This window comes from Periplaneta americana, chromosome 2 (assembly GCF_040183065.1).
Source record: "Periplaneta americana isolate PAMFEO1 chromosome 2, P.americana_PAMFEO1_priV1, whole genome shotgun sequence".
Classification (NCBI taxonomy): domain Eukaryota; kingdom Metazoa; phylum Arthropoda; class Insecta; order Blattodea; family Blattidae; genus Periplaneta; species Periplaneta americana.
The window spans coordinates 46158256-46175483 of record NC_091118.1 but is presented as its reverse complement, the minus strand read 5'-3'; the positions used below and the strand labels follow the sequence as shown (position 1 = coordinate 46175483).

Genomic DNA, 17228 nt, shown 5'->3' with positions numbered 1-17228 from the left:
ATTTTGAATTTTTATATGTTTGTGTACTTTTTTTAAATATGCATTTAAGGTTCTTTGTAAGGTAAAATAATCGTCGTTCTTAGTCTTCTTAAAGATATTAAAATGATTGTAACTAGTCGTGAATTGCAGAAACCTCACATGTCCAGCCAATTCAATTTTTTCCAGAAAATACTAAAGAAAAACATTAAATTTCATGTATGTGAACCTTATTATTTTGGTTTAATAAAATAAAGTCATTTCAAAATACCAAACGCGTTTGAAATTAATTTGCTTTTTGTGCCTCGTAAAATTTAATCAAATGGACATGTGGGGTTTCTGAAATTTACGCGTCATTTGTGTTCCTATCTATAGTACGGGTATACGTATGCTGTTCCGCTGTCTTGCAGAGACACGGCTGATATTAAAGTAAAGTTATCGTCATTGAATATTGTTGATTTCAGCCAGGAGCGCACGCAAGGGGAGTTACCAGTTTGAACTCCCCCCTTGAATTTATAAAAGAAAATACATATGAAGAGTTCGCGGGAAAAACGATGAATGTCACATTTTTGTTAAGGATTAGATAATGATCTAATTGAGTCTATAACTGCAAGATGTAGTGCTGTTTCTATAGAAAATAAAGGAAAGGATTACTGTATTCGTGATGATAATTCTCCTTTTTTACCATTTTTCATAAGAACAACATTAAATTTCGTAGTGATCCATTGAATTAGATAATGACATCAACCTTAAGAAAACTGTGACATTCATCGTTTTACCCGCGAACTCTTAATATATTTCAATATATTTTATTGTTTCTATGGATTTTCCTGCTATGTAAAGTGTCTCAGCTATCATATACAAATAAGTGTTGACAATATATAATTATTGTGTAAGTGTAATAATGACACAGGAATTTTTTATTATACAAAATTAAACAAAATTTAAAATTTGATAAAAATTGGATGGCTTTGAAAAAATTACTTTTCAAAGATTTTATTAGAACATATTAAATTGTCCAACGCTGTGGAGTAATGGTCAGCGCGTCTGACTGTGAAACGAGCGGGCCCGGATTCAAATCCTGCTTGGGGCAAGTTACCTGGTTGGGGTTTCTTCCGGGGTTTTCCCTCAACCACTTGAAGCAGAATTGCTGGGTAACTTTCGGCATTGGACCTCGGACTCATTTCGCCTTCATTAATTGACATATCATTATCACCCATACCATTGCCCGGGTTAGGTTCATTGTGCGGCGTGCTGCTACCCAATCATTCACAGATATAGGAGTGGTAAGCACAATAAGCCTCAGGCTGCAGTGCAAGCCTTCGGGTCCCTTTCCCCTACAAAAAAGTTATAATATTAATAAATATACCGTAATAGTACATTATGCAACGAGCCTATAATGGTAGTAATTAAGACGCGAGTATGTTTATGAAACGAACGCAAGAGAGTTTCATAATTTTCATACGAGCGTTTTAATGACCATTATAGGCAAGTTTCATACGACTTTTTATGCTCGACCATATTTCTAACTTGACATTATTAATAAGTATTCATATTATTCTTATCTGACTGGGGAGCGGAAGTGACCTTGTCGTAAATTGTGAGATGTGCGCAGACGCGAAAGTATTTATTTTTTCCTGGGAACAAATGTCATTGACCTTGATATAATCTAGAGAGTAAAATGAACATTAGCCTAATCTTGATATAACGTGGAAATTGGTTTAGACATTGAAAAACGAGATGACAAATTGAATTTATTTGAATATTATTTACAATTAACGCTAATTATTATAGTAACAAACATAACCTTCTGCGACAGTATTGGATTTCCAGCCTCCGTGACGTTTCGCTAGTTGTCTTTCCATTGCATATCCGAGAATAATCGATACTTGCTTTCTGATTGGTGGAAAACCTGAACTTTAATGAATAGGTGTGCTTTAATGAGGTCCATTAAAGGGCTGCTACAAGGTGTATAGTTACTACATTTCGGCATGGTCGAGCATAAAATAGTAATAATAATAATAATAATAATAATAATAATAATAATAATAATAATGATAGTAATAATAATAATAATGATAAAATTTAAAACACCGTTAATGTCAAGACGTGTAAACTACGTATTTTAATAATGAACTCAATCCCCTGACAAAATTCTGCATACCTACGTTCATTTATTTTCTCTCTTTTACGGATGAGAGACCCAGTGACTTCTGATTTTAATGCAAAAGCAAACATGAGAGCTTAAAGTTTGCTATCTTCCACATTAATATTCTGTTTTTACGATTATGTTACTTTTATGGCTAATCTTCGATGTGAATGGACCAACTTTTAACTTTCAGAATTCCATTCCTCCCCCCCTCCTCCCCACTCCATTAGTTAACATTTTATCCAATGCGCATTGTGAACAAAAACTAAGTTTTCACACGAGTAAAATATTCTATGTGAATTTCAGTTTCTTGTTACGTGTATACAAATATTTAATTATTTTGGGAATGCTTATAAAACCACACCAAAAAATGTAAGAAATTAGTATGATTATTGCTGCTAGTACTCCTATGACATCTAGTAGCAGGTATTGATACCACGATAGCTCCACAGCGACTGTGCGCATGTGCGGTGCACCTCGATGTCTAATAACGTATTCTGTCCAGTAGATGGCAGTGTCGAGCGGTGACTGTGGGCGATCTGTGAATCGTTTCGACAACTGCTTGGCGTTACTTCGATAGCTGGAACAAAGGCAAACGAATGAATCATTTATAGAGTAAAAAAAAAAAGAGAATGACTACAATACTCGTACTTTTTCTTTGTCCATTTCAAAGATTTCATAACGATTCAGTATTTCATCTTATTTATTAGTAGTAATATCAATCCTTAACAGATGGAAAAGCTATTTTGGACAGCTACTAAATATACATAGGCCAAATAGAAATGATCGGGACGAAATTCAAATACAAACTGCTGAGCATTTATACCGGAACCCACACTTTCTGAAGTCGAAATTGCGATAGAAAATCTGAAAAAGTACAAGTCTCCAGGTATCGATCAAATTCCAGCAGAACTAATACAAGAGGGTGGAAGCGTATTATCTAGCGAAATTTATAAACTTGTACTTGCAATTTGGGAAAAGGAAATTTTACCAGAACAATGGAAGGAGTCCATAATCGTACCTATTTTTAAGAAGGGGGACAAGACTAACTGTAGTAACTTTCGAGGAATATCACTTTTGTTGACGTCGTACAAAATTTTGTCGAATATCCTTTTGAGAAGATTAACTCCATATGTAGATGAAATTATTGGGGATCATCAGTGTGGTTTCAGACGTAATAGATCGACTATTGATCAAATTTTTTGTATTCGACAGATAATGGAGAAAAAATGGGAGTATAAGGGTACAGTACATCAGTTATTCATAGATTTCAAAAAGGCGTATGACTCGGTTAAGAGAGAAGTTTTATATAATATTCTTATTGAATTTGGTATTCCCAAGAAACTAGTTCGATTAATTAAAATGTGTCTTAGTGAAACTTACAGCTGAGTCCGTATAGGCCAGTTTCTATCTGATGCTTTTCCAATTCACTGCGGGTAAAAGCAGGGAGATGCACTATCACCTTTACTTTTTAACTTCGCTCTAGAATATGCCATTAGGAAAGTTCAGGATAACACAGAGGGGTTGGAATTGAACGGGTTACATCAGCTTCTTGTCTATGCGGATGACGTGAATATGTTAGGAGAAAATCCACAAACGATTAGGGAAAACACGGAAATTCTACTTGAAGCAAGTAAAGCGATAGGGTTGGAAGTAAATCCCGAAAAGACTAAGTATATGATTATGTCTCGTGACCAGAATATTGTACGAAATGGAACTATAAAAATTGGAGATTTATCCTTCGAAGTGGTGGAAAAATTCAAATATTTTGGAGCAACAGTAACAAATATAAATGACACTCGGGAGGAAATTAAACACACAATAAATATGGGAAATGCCTGTTATTATTCGGTTGAGAAGCTTTTATCATGTAGTCTGCTGTCAAAAAATCTGAAAGTTAGAATTTATAAAACAGTTGTATTACCGGTTGTTCTGTATGACTGTGAAACTTGGACTCTCACTTTGAGAGAGGAACAGAGATTGAGGGTTTTTGAGAATAAGGTGCTTAGGAAAATATTTGGGGCTAAGAGGGATGAAGTTACAGGAGAATTGAGAAAGTTACACAATGCAGAGCTGCACGCATTGTATCCTTTACCTGAGATAATTAGGAACATTAAATCCAGACGTTTGAGATGGGCTGGGCATGTAGCACGTATGGGCGAATCCAGAAATACATATAGAGTGTTAGTTGGGAGGCCAGAGGGGAAAAGACCTTTGGGAAGGCCGAGACGTAGATGGGAAGATAATATTAAAATGGATTTGAGGGAGGTGGGATATGATGGTAGGGACTGGATTAATCTTGCTCAGGATAGGGACCAATGGCGGGCTTATGTGTGGGCGGTAATGAACCTCCGGGTTCCTTAAAAGCCAGTAAGTAAGTAAGTAAGTAAGTAAGTAATAAATTGCTATTAGTCGTTTGGTTTTTTGTTTTTTTTTCACTGATTGTGTATTTTGCGAATAGAGCCTAAAGGCCCATTCACAATGAAAATTAAACATAACCGTAATATAAACACAGAAGTTTGCGCCCTGGCTACTAAATGGGATCATTCACAATGATTCACATAAACAGTGACATTAACATTACCGTAAGACGTTAACATGAAAGTTTGCAATCTCCAAACTTTTATGCCTATGCTTACGTGATTTGCAAAGAGAACACAATGGTGGAGCGCTGAAGTATACGACAGAATATGAGGAAATGGCGTCGTTGTTATGTTTCCATGGTTACCAAATATGTTTGCTGTTATGTTTACAGTATGTCCCCATCGCGAATTATGGTATGACTTCTGGATTTTACCGTAAAATTTACATCCTTAAGTTAACGCTTACGTTATGTTTAATTTTCATTGTGAATGAGCCTATGGCTCATTGGGTTGCAAGAACACATTTATTCCTTCGTTCGCTGCTAACGAACCAATAAGTTCGAAAGAAGCGTTGCAAGAAACATCTTTAGTGTTATCAATATCATGTCCGATAAATTGAATAATGTGAACGAGTCCATTCCTATACAGAAAGGAAGTCAGCATTTATAGGATGTAAGTGCAGATTGAAAGATCCAATAGAATACATTGTATGTTTTTTTTAAATAAAATTAAGTGCATGGTTAATTAAAGAATTAGACTGAAAGACTGTGCAATGTGGCAACAGGGCATCGTCGGCACATGTACGAATACGCGCACGAAATAAAGTCTGAATATTAGCATGCCGTCCCTTCGTTACTGCAGCAGGGTTGCCAGATCTCCCAATGGCAGGAACTAACGATACGTGTTAATCGTTTTATTTAATTTTCAAGAAAACTGTCCAATTTATTGAAAAACTGCAAAGGGATAAATCATTACTTCTCAGGCAACTCTGGCACTGAACCACTCATACAGACTATACACGCAATCGTAGAAATTTCCCAAAATTCCTTGTCACTTTTTTGTTACAATTTGTACCCAGGAAAGATTGCTACATAACCAAAAATGAATTTAGATTGTTGTTGTTAAGTCAACTGTTCGAAGACAGGTCTGAACCTCAGAAGCGATACCAACAAGACACTACTTATGAGACAACTAGGCCAGGAGATATTGGGGTAGGGTGGCCAGTCCCTTTCCCCTCCATTGCATACATCGCCGACTAGCTACATAGGCTATTACACTAGTCAGACTTCAGATGCATACAAACAATTATTCTTCCTCTGATACATACCGTCAAGCGAGATGTATTGCCTGATAATAGATGTATATATCAGCCAGAACCTTAATCAGAGGAGGAATTTAGATTATCTTATGAAAATGTTAATGAAAATCCTTAATATATAAAAGCGATTTTGATATAGTGCTTGTTCGTAAATTCTCTTTGCATTCAAAATAAGACTAGAATGTTTTTTTTTTTTTTTTTTTTTTCGAATTCGGTGTTTATGCATTGCTCCTAAATTTTGTCAAGAAGCTGTAAGCATGGCAGCATAATACGAAAGCAACGGACGTGATTTGTGCTAAACCTAAATAAGATTATGATAGTTATGGCGATGATGATGATGATGATGATGATGATGGCTTGCCTAGTGCCAGCGCACCATGTACAGTGAAGCAATTGATTCTTGAATTGCAGAAATACCACAAGTCACATTTTCTCAAATTCAGTATTTCGTATGGTTGTAATATTTATACATTAGCCCTTCGAGTGGTACAGAAATCACACGTCCAGTGCTTAGTGTACATTTCACAGCGGCAATAAGTTACTGAATTGTAGGACATTTCAGGGCATGTGGAATTTTTTAGAAACTAAAACACTTTTCACTTTCTATTTCTTTGTTTTTATAGCATTAAAGGAATTTGAAGAATTAAATTGCTATTCACATAACTTTACATTTTTGTATATGTTTGTGTGCTTTTTTCAATTTTTTTGGCTTAATTTAAAGACCTTTATAACACAAAAAATTGTCATTCTACGTCTTCTTTGCCTAAAAATTGTTTCAAAAAATATAATCACTGTTATTAATCGTGAATTTCAGAAACCACATAGACTATGTCCAGTAAATTCAGATTTTTTTTTGTCTAGAAATACTACGGGAAAAATGAAATTCCATCTATTTCAAATGAAGAGTCCACTGGAAGAATGATGGATGTCATTTGGAATATATTTTTCAGGAGAAGCACTTGAAAGTTTGAAATGCTCAAAGCTTAACTGTGATTTTCCGATCATTACTGGACAATGACTATCAGTGTTAATGCTATATAACTCTCTATGTACATTCTATATGTCTTAAGCTATGCATTGACAGTCTTGGTTAATTTTCGACAAGAAAGTGGCATCCATCATTCTTGCAGTGGACTCTTCAAATACTTACTTACTTACTTACTTGCTGGCTTTTAAGGAACCCGGAGGTTCATTGCCGCCCTCACATAAGCCCGCCATAGGTCCCTATCCTGAGCAAGATCAATCCAGTCTCTATCATCATATCCCACCGCCCTCAAATCCATTTTAACATTATCTTCCCATCTACGTCTCGGCCTCCCCAAAGGTCTTTTTCCCTCCGGCCTTCCAACTAACACTCTATAATTTCAAATACTATAATTTATTATTATGCTTTAATGAAGAAAGTCACTTCAAAATACCAAATGCTCTTGAAGATATAATTAGTCTTTTGTGCTGTCTGAAAAAATTTACTCAAAAGGAACATGTGGTGTTCCTGCAATTCATTATTCAATTACGAGAAAATAAACTACATTAAACGATTTTCTCTTCCATAAGAAATGGTACCAATTCAGAGTTGCTAATTCATCGTTGATTTTTGTATTTATCTTTGATTTAATCTCACCTAGAATCGTTGATAACCGCGTTCAGTGCTGCTATGATGGTTTCATTAGCGATAGAGTAATAATCCAGTTCGACAGCAACTCCCTTTTCTACGCAGTTCCTCACATTATACATCTGATCAAGACCAAGAGGAATCCCAACCATTGGCACACCACAATAAACAGCTTCCTGTGTTCCCAGCATTCCTCCATGAGTTATGAACGCGCGAACTTTCGGATGACCTGCAGACAAAGAGGAAATTATTTTATGGAATTGATACGGTGATTCAAAATAGATCCAACTCGTCATTTTGAAATTTTACAGGAGGAACAAAAATTGAATACCTCAGTATCAAATACCGACATGAAATTAATTCTTTAACATCACGTATGTAAAGCTTTTTCAATAAGATGTGATATCCTAATTATATTCTTTCTTTGAGTGCGTGAAAAGGGCTTAATTATAACATAAAAATAGCGAAATCGAGTCGTTCTTCTATAGTAGGCCTACCACTATTTTAGAAATAAAATTCTTCTCAAATCCCAACTATTAATATTATTTGTACACAAATCAAACTCCAAGCTATTACATTAAGCATAATTATAATTTGAAAATAACTGAATTGAATCCTTTCTCTACAATACTAGATAGGCTACTAGAGATGAACAACGATCGAGAAAGCAAGACTAGCAGCGCCCGCAAAGCCGAAAACCCGCACGACAATGTTGTATACGTCGCGTCGTTGACGTAAAGACTGCTTGTGAGTGTTTCGAGACGTTGAGGTTGATCACTCCCGAAGTCCCGAACGCCAAGTAGCCTTGAATCGCCATAGTTGTTTATACTTTGGCAACTGTTATATATGTATAAACAATCAAGTAGTCTATTTGAAATATCATCTCTACCTTTCAGTGCATAATAATCGTTTGTTTGTATTTATTTATTTAACCTGGTAGAGATAAGGCCGTCAGGCCTTCTCTGCCCCTCTACCAAGAGATTCCAACTATAATATGAAGAATAAAATTACAATTAGTATTAGATTTACAGTTACAATTACAAATAAAATTACAATATTAAATTTACAATTACTTATTACAATAAAAATCAAAGTACGAAAAGATTACCTGACTAATGAAAGCTAGATAATTTATCTGTAGTAATGTCACGAGAGGTCTGAGATCTGCCGGTAAATCCACGAGCGAAGCGAGTGGATTTATCTGGGAAATCTCAGACCTCGAGTGGCATTTATTAGGACTATTTCGTGAATAAAATAAAAATGTAAATAATATATCCCTAAAATTCGATCACAAAATGTTAATAATTGTTTATTAGCGAATACTTAACCTATTCAGACATTGTGAAGTTGAAATACTAGTAGATGAATATCGATTACTGCAATAAAGAAATTCGACGTTATTATTCATTAATGCCAATTGCGAAAAGCTAAATACAGGTTTAACAATGTTAATTACATGTACTGCACTTTTCTCTTATTATTATAACATAAATACATTTTCATTATCTGCTGAAATCATAATTTAATTTAACAGTAACAGTGGGGACAGCTATATGCCAATGCTTATGTATTCACAGCGAGACATGTTGCTACACAGTGAAGCCATCTCTGTATAAATAGGCCTAATTAAAACACGAATTTTATTACGCCATACGGAAGGTAGTTTGATGAAAAGACCTTATTATGACTATGCAAGGTCATTGGGTTTGATATGCGATGATGTTACATAAATTTGAACATCTGACTTTCTATTAAATCTTTCATTTCATTCACAAGATACAATTTTATAGGCTACTTATAGGTTATATTACCTGTGGAAGCAGAACCAATGTCAGCTGTGTCTTATTTCGACCGTTACAATCAGTGCTACACGAAAGCATTTTTTATAGCTCGACAAACGCATTCTCGCTGTAGCGTGTAACGGAACTAAAGCTGCATCTTGCGTGCAATCTGGGAAGAATATTGAAAGAATCAAGTTTAAAAGGTACGTTCAATTAAGATGCATGAATATTTTGTGTCTACATGGTGAGCCGTTTTGAACGTCGTCTTCATTGCGGAAATATATTAATTAATATTAAATATCAATCTTGCATTCATTGCTTTAAAGTTTAAAGAAAAGTTTAACCGTGTAGTTGCATCTTAATGTATTCATGATCATCAATTTACGGGGAAACAGTTGGCGACAACGACTAAACAAAAGAACGACCATGCGATAAATTGATAGCGATAAATCTAGCTGCAAAAATTATCGCAAAGTCTGACTGTGATTGGTTGGAATTCAAAATTTCATTACACTTCATTGGTCGAAAATGGAATGACGTCATATAAACGAAATAGTCATAGAAAAACAAAGAATATTTTATATTTACTGAATTAAACCTAGAATAACAAAACTGTATAGTGATGAAATTATCGGATATTGAAATATTTTGTGATAGATTAAGGAAACTATTTACAAGAAATCAATTACTGACCAAGTGTCTAGTTAGTTTGCGTTTGAATTCAATTTTATTTCGACAGTCCCTGATGCAAGCAGGTAGCGAATTTCAGAATCTTGGCAGGGCTATTGTGAAAGAGGATGAGTATGAGGAGGTGCGATGGGATGGTGTTGTTAGTATTGTTTCATGACGAGAGCGTTTGTTCAGATTATGGTGGGAAGAAAGGTAATCCGTTCCTCAATCTTTATTTAATTACTAGGCCCTTATTAAAAGGCTAGAAATTTTGTTTTCATATGTTTGAGATCAAGTGTGCAATCTCAAGTAAAAAGACATTAACGTTATGTTTTATGTTTCTTAGAAATGCAAATTTATTTCAGAATTTTTTTTCTATTTATATAACCATAGGTTATGATATCATATGTATCATATGATACAGCCAGAACATTTTGATAACAAGATACTGTTCTGTTTTGTCTTTTTGTCTCACTTAAACATTTATAATGTTATTTATTTCAATGATGTATGTTATTCAAAGTTACGAAATCTTTCCACGCCGACCAAATGCTATTTCGAGAATGATGAGCGAGACTCGAAGCGCACGAGAATGACGATCCGAGACTCGAAGACAAATGCAACGAATACAGCGAGCGAGAGCGGCAGTTAGTTTTGTTCATCTCTACTAGATACTATTTTAGAAAAAAAAATAATCTTGAATCGTTATTAATATTATTTGAACACAAATCAAATTCTAAACTATTAAATTATGTACAATTATAATATTAAAATAACAGAATTGGGCCCTTCTTCTATAATACTACCATTTTAGAAACAAAAACATGGACATTACGACGAAGTGAAGAGATGCGAATAGAAGCATTTGAACTGTAGATATGGAAGGATGGAACGTGTGAAGTGGACAGACAGAATAAGAAACGTAGCTGTGTTGGAAAGAGTAGATGAAGAAAGAATGATGCTGAAACTGGCCAGAAAGAGGAAAAGGAATTGACTGGGCCACTAGTTGAGAAGAAATTGCCTTCTAAAGGATGCATTGGAAGGAATGGTGAACGGGAGAAAACTTCGGGGCAGAAGAAGATATCAGATGATAGACGACATTAAGATATATGGATCACATGAGGGGAGAAAGAGGAAGGCAGAAAATAGGAAGGCCTGGAGAATGCTGGGTTTGCAGTGAAAGACCTGCCCTTGGGCAGAACAATATGAATGAATTAACTAGAAACAAAATTCCTCTCAAATACTTCTTATTAATATTATTTGAACACAAATCAAATTCTAAGTTATTACTACATTAAGAACAATTAGTATAATTTGAAAATAACAGACTGAAGTAAACTTGTCTAAAAATGGACGAATTAACCTTCATTTTATTTTAATTATAGACAAACATTATAAGTTCCATAATAATTTGCCCCTTCAGTAAAATAGTCGTACAAAATTGATTACGACATAGAGTTCAGTCGTATCCCGTACAATTAGTCAAAGAGACGTATGCGTACGACTAGTGTATTAATGGTCGTACGTATGGCAACCCTGAATGTCATGTGCTACTAGACATCTGTTGGGAACTTCTGTAACTAACTAGTGCTAACTCAAAGCTGTTGTGTCATAGCATACCGCGCTCTGCCGGCAATTCTCAGTATCAAACGAGGAAATCTACAGTTCTAATATTTTTTTACATACTTGGCACGTTGGTTGCACGTCAACGAGAATGCTTCATGTTATAAAACTTTTATGTCGACGGGTATAAAGACATACATTAAAAAAATATTAAATTTTTATTTCAAATCCAAAACCTCCTTACAGTCACCACAGTGGCGCAATAACAGGAGGAGTAAAGGGATAAGATATACCCCTCTAACATTCAGAGCGGTAAATAGTATAGTTTTTGTCCTCCTAAAATATTACCTATAGAGGTATATATAGTCCCATCGCTCTTATTTCCGATAGCCAAACACGTTGCAGGTCGGCTACATTTAAACGTGTGCGTCTTGTGATTCGCTGATGATGATGTTATTCACTTCCAAAGGCTCGATAAATACTTAATATAATCGCCCGCCATTTTGACTCTTTCGTTGGCGTTCAAAGAAAGCACACGATGACGTTATTTGTCGCTCAATTATTATTTGCTGAATTACAGTGCGTTTGATTTATTATCGTAGGAGCTACGGCATGATAGTCTAATGGTTAACGGTGCGGCAAATAGATTCCTCGTTTGGTAGCTCGGCAACGAAAGAACAAAAATGGCGAACCTAGACTTTATAGAGCCTTCACTTCATAAGACATAAGCAAAGAGGAGAAGTCACGCTGGAAATAAGTGACGCGACTGTAGTATAGTTTTTACACTCGTTTATTACCATTATTTCAAGTTTATAGCTTATAATTTTTTATTTTAATGATGTGAAATAATTTCAAAGTCATTTTACTATAAAAACAAAAATAATGAAATTCTAACTATTGCTACATTCACACGAAACGAATAAACGAATAGGCTACTCTTTTTGTGTTTTGTTCATATCATGACAACAATGAATTCAGAAGCAGGTAAGTATTATTTATACCAGAGAGAAATATTGTTTGCTATTTCATAACTATAGCAATTAGGAGCTTTTAGTACCTAAAAAAATCCGCTCTCACGACACAGCAATACAGACATCGCCAGCGTGACGACAAAAATTATGTTCTCGGTATTTGATAAAAAAAAAATATACGAAATTTGAAAAATAATGTAAGTTAAACTTAACTTCACATGCTTTGCAATTCATTCCCGTCGCTCTAATTTCCGGCAGCCAATCGTGTTGCAAGTCGGCTACATTTAAACGTGTACTTCTTGTGATTCGCTGAGGAAGACGTTATTCATATCTTAAGGCTCGATAAATACTTAATATAACCGCCCGCCATTTTGGCTCTTTCGTTGGCGTTCGCAGAAAGCACACGAAGACGTTATTTGCCGCTCAATTATTTGCTGAATTACAGTGCGTTTGATTTATTATCATAGGAGCTACGACATGATAATGTTTAACGGTGTGGCAAATAGATTCCTCGTATTGTAGCTCGGCAACGAAAGGACAAAAATGGCGAACGATACTACCTACCTAGACTTTATAGGGCCTTCACTTCCTAAGACGTAAGCAAAGAGGAGGAGTCACGCCGGAAATAACAACGTCGAGACAATTATATAATATAAGAAGATGTAATTAATTTTTTATCTCAGTGACTTATCATAATATTATTATAAAGAATCAAGGAACAACTATAGTGTACAGGGTGGAAGGGAATCTATTTCTTTAATTCACAGAGGTAATAGATCAAGGCAATACGAACAAGTGTTGTCAAATAAATTTTTTGATACGTCCAATAGTTTTGAGAGTACGAAATGTAACGTGTTGCAACGCTGCAAAAAGTAGCAGTGCTCCTTGAGGTCATTGCTCCACAGTGGAGGTGAGTGTAACTCCAATCATGCATTGTTTTTTTTTTTTTTCATAAAAAAGCTCTTTTCACAACAGTTATTGTCAGATTGGTCTGTAACTTCTCACAGAGAGTCAATTACATGTTGATAAATAAAATTTAATTAGCATTTGCATTAAATATTAATATTAAGTTCCTTCGGGGCATATTCATACTGCACTTAGATTAAAATGTGCTGTAACGGTAAATTCATGAAATTAAGAAGAAATTATTGTGACTCTCTATTTAGACTGAGCTCAAAAAGCTAATTAATTTTTATTCCCGTGACTATTTAAAGTTTTGGAGCAAATATGAACTAAAAATTGTCTAAATTTTGTCGTAAGGACTCTTTTTAGTGACGTCAATATAAAATACATTAAAAAATATAATTTCAAAACCATTAGCCCTAAGGACTCCAAATTTTGTACAGATGACAGTATTGTAGGCCCATTTATGTAGTTTAATATTAATAAATTTGGATAAAAAATTGGAGAAGTTTTAAAATCACATAGACGTCTCTTTAAAGAACAAATAATAGTGTGATAATTCTAAAGTTGTTCCTATATTCTTTATGATAATATTGTGATATAAGTCATTAAGACTGAAAATTAATTAATCAATAATATTGATGATAGTAATAATAATAATAATAATAATAATAGTAATAATAATAATAATAATAATAATAATAATAATAATAAAGATCTGCCATCATGAGTGATGGCAAGAAATGGGCTGGTCTTGTTGACAAGTCAGAGATACTTCCTGATCATCCCCGTAAAGAGGCTGTAGCTGCCATAAGGATTGCCACAGGACACGACTGCCTGGCGGAATATTTATATAAACTGGGCAATTTTACCATCACCTCAGTGTGTCTTTTGTAATGAGGAAATTTCTATTATGAATTGATACATTTAAATGTTTGTAAAAAAAATTGTAAATTTTGAATCCTATATGGGCACTTCGTTTTAGATCGACTATTGATCAGATTTTTTTTGTATTCGACAGATATTGGAGAAAAAATGGGAGTATAAGGGTACAATACATCAGTTATTCATAGATTTCAAAAAGGCATGTGACTCGGTTAAGAGAGAAGTATTATGTGATTTTCTTATTGAATTTGGTATTCCCAAGAAACTAATTCGATTAATTAAAATATGTCTCAGTGAAACGTACAGCAGAGTCCGTATTGGCCAGTTTCTATCTGATGCTTTTCCAATTCACTGCGGGCTAAAGCAGGGAGATGCACTATCACCTTTACTTTTTAACTTCGCTCTAGAATATGCCATTAGGACACTTCAGGATAACAGACAGGGTTTGGAATTGAACGGGTTACATCAGCTTCTTGTCTATGCGGATGACGTGAATATGTTAGGAGAAAATCCACAAACGATTAGGGAAAACACGGAAATTTTACTTGAAGCACGTAGGTTTGGAAGTAAATCCCGAAAAGACAAAGTATATGATTATGTCTCGTGACCAGAATATTGTACGAAATGGAAACATAAAATTGGAGATTTATCCTTTGAAAAGGTGGAAAAATTCAAATATCTTGGAGCAACAGTAACAAATATAAATGACACTCGGGAGGAAATTAAACACAGAATAATTATGGGAAATGCCTGTTATTATTCCGCTGAGAAGCTTTTGTCATCCAGTCTGCTTCAAAAAATCTGAAAGTTAGAATTTATAAAACAGTTATATTACCGGTTGTTGCGTATGGTTGTGAAACTTGGACTCTCACTTTGAGAGAGGAACAGAGATTAAGGATGTTTGAGAATAAGGTTGTAGGAAAATATTTGGGGCTAAGAGGGATGAAATTACAGGAGAATGGAGTAAGTTACACAACGCAGAACTGCATGCATTGTATTCTTCACCTGACATAATTAGGAACATTAGATCCAGACTTTGAGATGTGCAGGGTATGTAGCACGTATGGACGAATCCATAAATGCATATAGAGTGTTAGTTGGGTGACCGGAGGGAAATAGACCTTTGGGAGGCCGAAAGGTAGATAGAAGGATAATATTAAAATGGATTTGAGGGAGGTGGGATATGATGATAGAGACTGGATTAATATTGCTCAGGATAGGGACCAATGGCGGGCTTATGTGAAGGCGGCAATGAACCTCCGGGTTCCTTAAAAGCCATTTTGTAAGTAATGGGGACTTTGTACTAGTCTGCCAGAAACCAATTGATGTTGAATCAATCTGGTTGAGCATTAAATAAATAAGTAAATAAATAAATAATAATAATAATAAATTTATTTATTTTTATGATATTAAGTCATCAGGCCTTCTCTTCCACGCCACCAGAAATGTGTATACATACAACGAAAAAAACAAATTAATAACGTTCACTCAAAAAAAACATGAGCGTTTACAATGACAGTAACATAAAACAACAAAAACATTAACAATTTTAAATTTGCCTACTATTAAACAAAGGTTAAAATCTATATTAATATTATTAAACGAAATAACTAAACGAGAAAGGACAATTAATAATGTAGACAAGAAAAAATAGTAAATAATTGTGCAAAGCCTGTAATCGACACATCTAGTAACTTATTAGTAATAATGAATTTCGTTAGACAAAAAGTGCGATTCTAACTTAATTATGAATTGCGATAGTGTCCGGCAATCCTTGATGTCACTGCGTAGAGAATTTCAAAGACGAGGTATGATACTGTATAGGGGGATGAATATAATGATATTCAGTGTTGACGAATAGCAAGAAGTTCTTGATTCTGATTCCGTACTTTGCGAGAAACTGAAAACGTGCTGCCAAGTAAATAGGAATAGAGGTATGCAAGAGTTTAAATGAAGGGTTCAGAACCATAGTGGGCCAAGCGCCCTTTACTAAAACTGTAGAAAACAAAGGTTAAAATGAAGTTATCAACAGTAATCTCACTAGAGGTTTTGATTTTATCGATAAATCTGCGAGTGGAACACGAGAAGATTTATCTAGAGAAAATCAAAACTCGAGTGGGATTTAATTGACTATTACACAATAAGAAGAAAGTATATAAAGGTTAGAAGTAACAAAATACTCCAATACAATAAAATATTAATTGGCTTACGAAAATACAAATGTATTATTATTGTACCATCTCAACATTACGCTAAATGGCAGTAGTGTGTTATGATTAGCTGTTTTCTTGTTATCAGTTGTGCCAACTATGGAATCTTCATTGAGCTCTGTGGACGGTTACTAGTCAAGAAGGCTTTGTTGATTCAGTTTTATTTTTATTAAAACAGTTGCATTCCACTTCAATTATCCGGATCCCAGTAATCAACTTCACTTGACAGGTGATTTTCAATAAATCTTAGTATTAAACAATCTCTGATACGTGACTATCTATAATATCATATAGCAGAAGCTATAACAAACATAACCTAAATAATATAAACGAGTGTTAGAAAAGTTTTAATTAGGGATGATGGAATAAACAAGAAAAGTTTTAATTAACGATGATGAAATAAAAACTAAACATTAATAAGTTTAAAAGGAACAATTATTGAAAGTACAATTTTCAAATTTGAATGTTTTAGTGGTTGGTTCAGTTGATGTTATATTAGACGTGTGCGTAAAAGAAGTGGAACTCGTTGATTTACATGGTGTATTCCTTAACTTATTCAGGATTTCCGAATGGTGCTCTTCATTTACTTGTAAATAGAATTTCAGGGAAGATACATAGCTATACATAGCTATAACCAGTGATATTTATTAATTCTTGTTCTCGAATGCCAATGCGAGTCATATTTGAAACTGCCGTGCATCGACTGGAGTGGTTTGTAATTTTCTGTTTTTTTTTTTTAGTTAGTTTGTTTTTTTTTTTTTTTCTTTTTGGACGTCCAGACCAGTGCAGTTTGAAATGTTGGCAAACAAAGAAACAAATGCTAGGGTA

The 17228-nt window shown here is 34.4% G+C and overlaps 1 protein-coding gene across 1 annotated transcript in view; it reads right to left on the bottom strand.

The window, feature by feature from the left end:
• Window positions 1–1871: 1871 nt before the first annotated feature.
• LOC138693085 (UDP-glucosyltransferase 2-like) overlaps window positions 1872–17228 on the bottom strand; it is a 31574-nt gene continuing 16217 nt past the window's right edge. The window contains exons 4-5 of the mRNA XM_069816683.1: window positions 7428–7647; window positions 1872–2705 (exon numbers count right to left, since the gene is read on the bottom strand). Of these exons, the coding sequence (XP_069672784.1) occupies window positions 2417–2705; window positions 7428–7647 (509 nt within the window). The 3' untranslated portion in view covers window positions 1872–2416. The remainder of the gene's footprint in view (window positions 2706–7427; window positions 7648–17228) is intronic.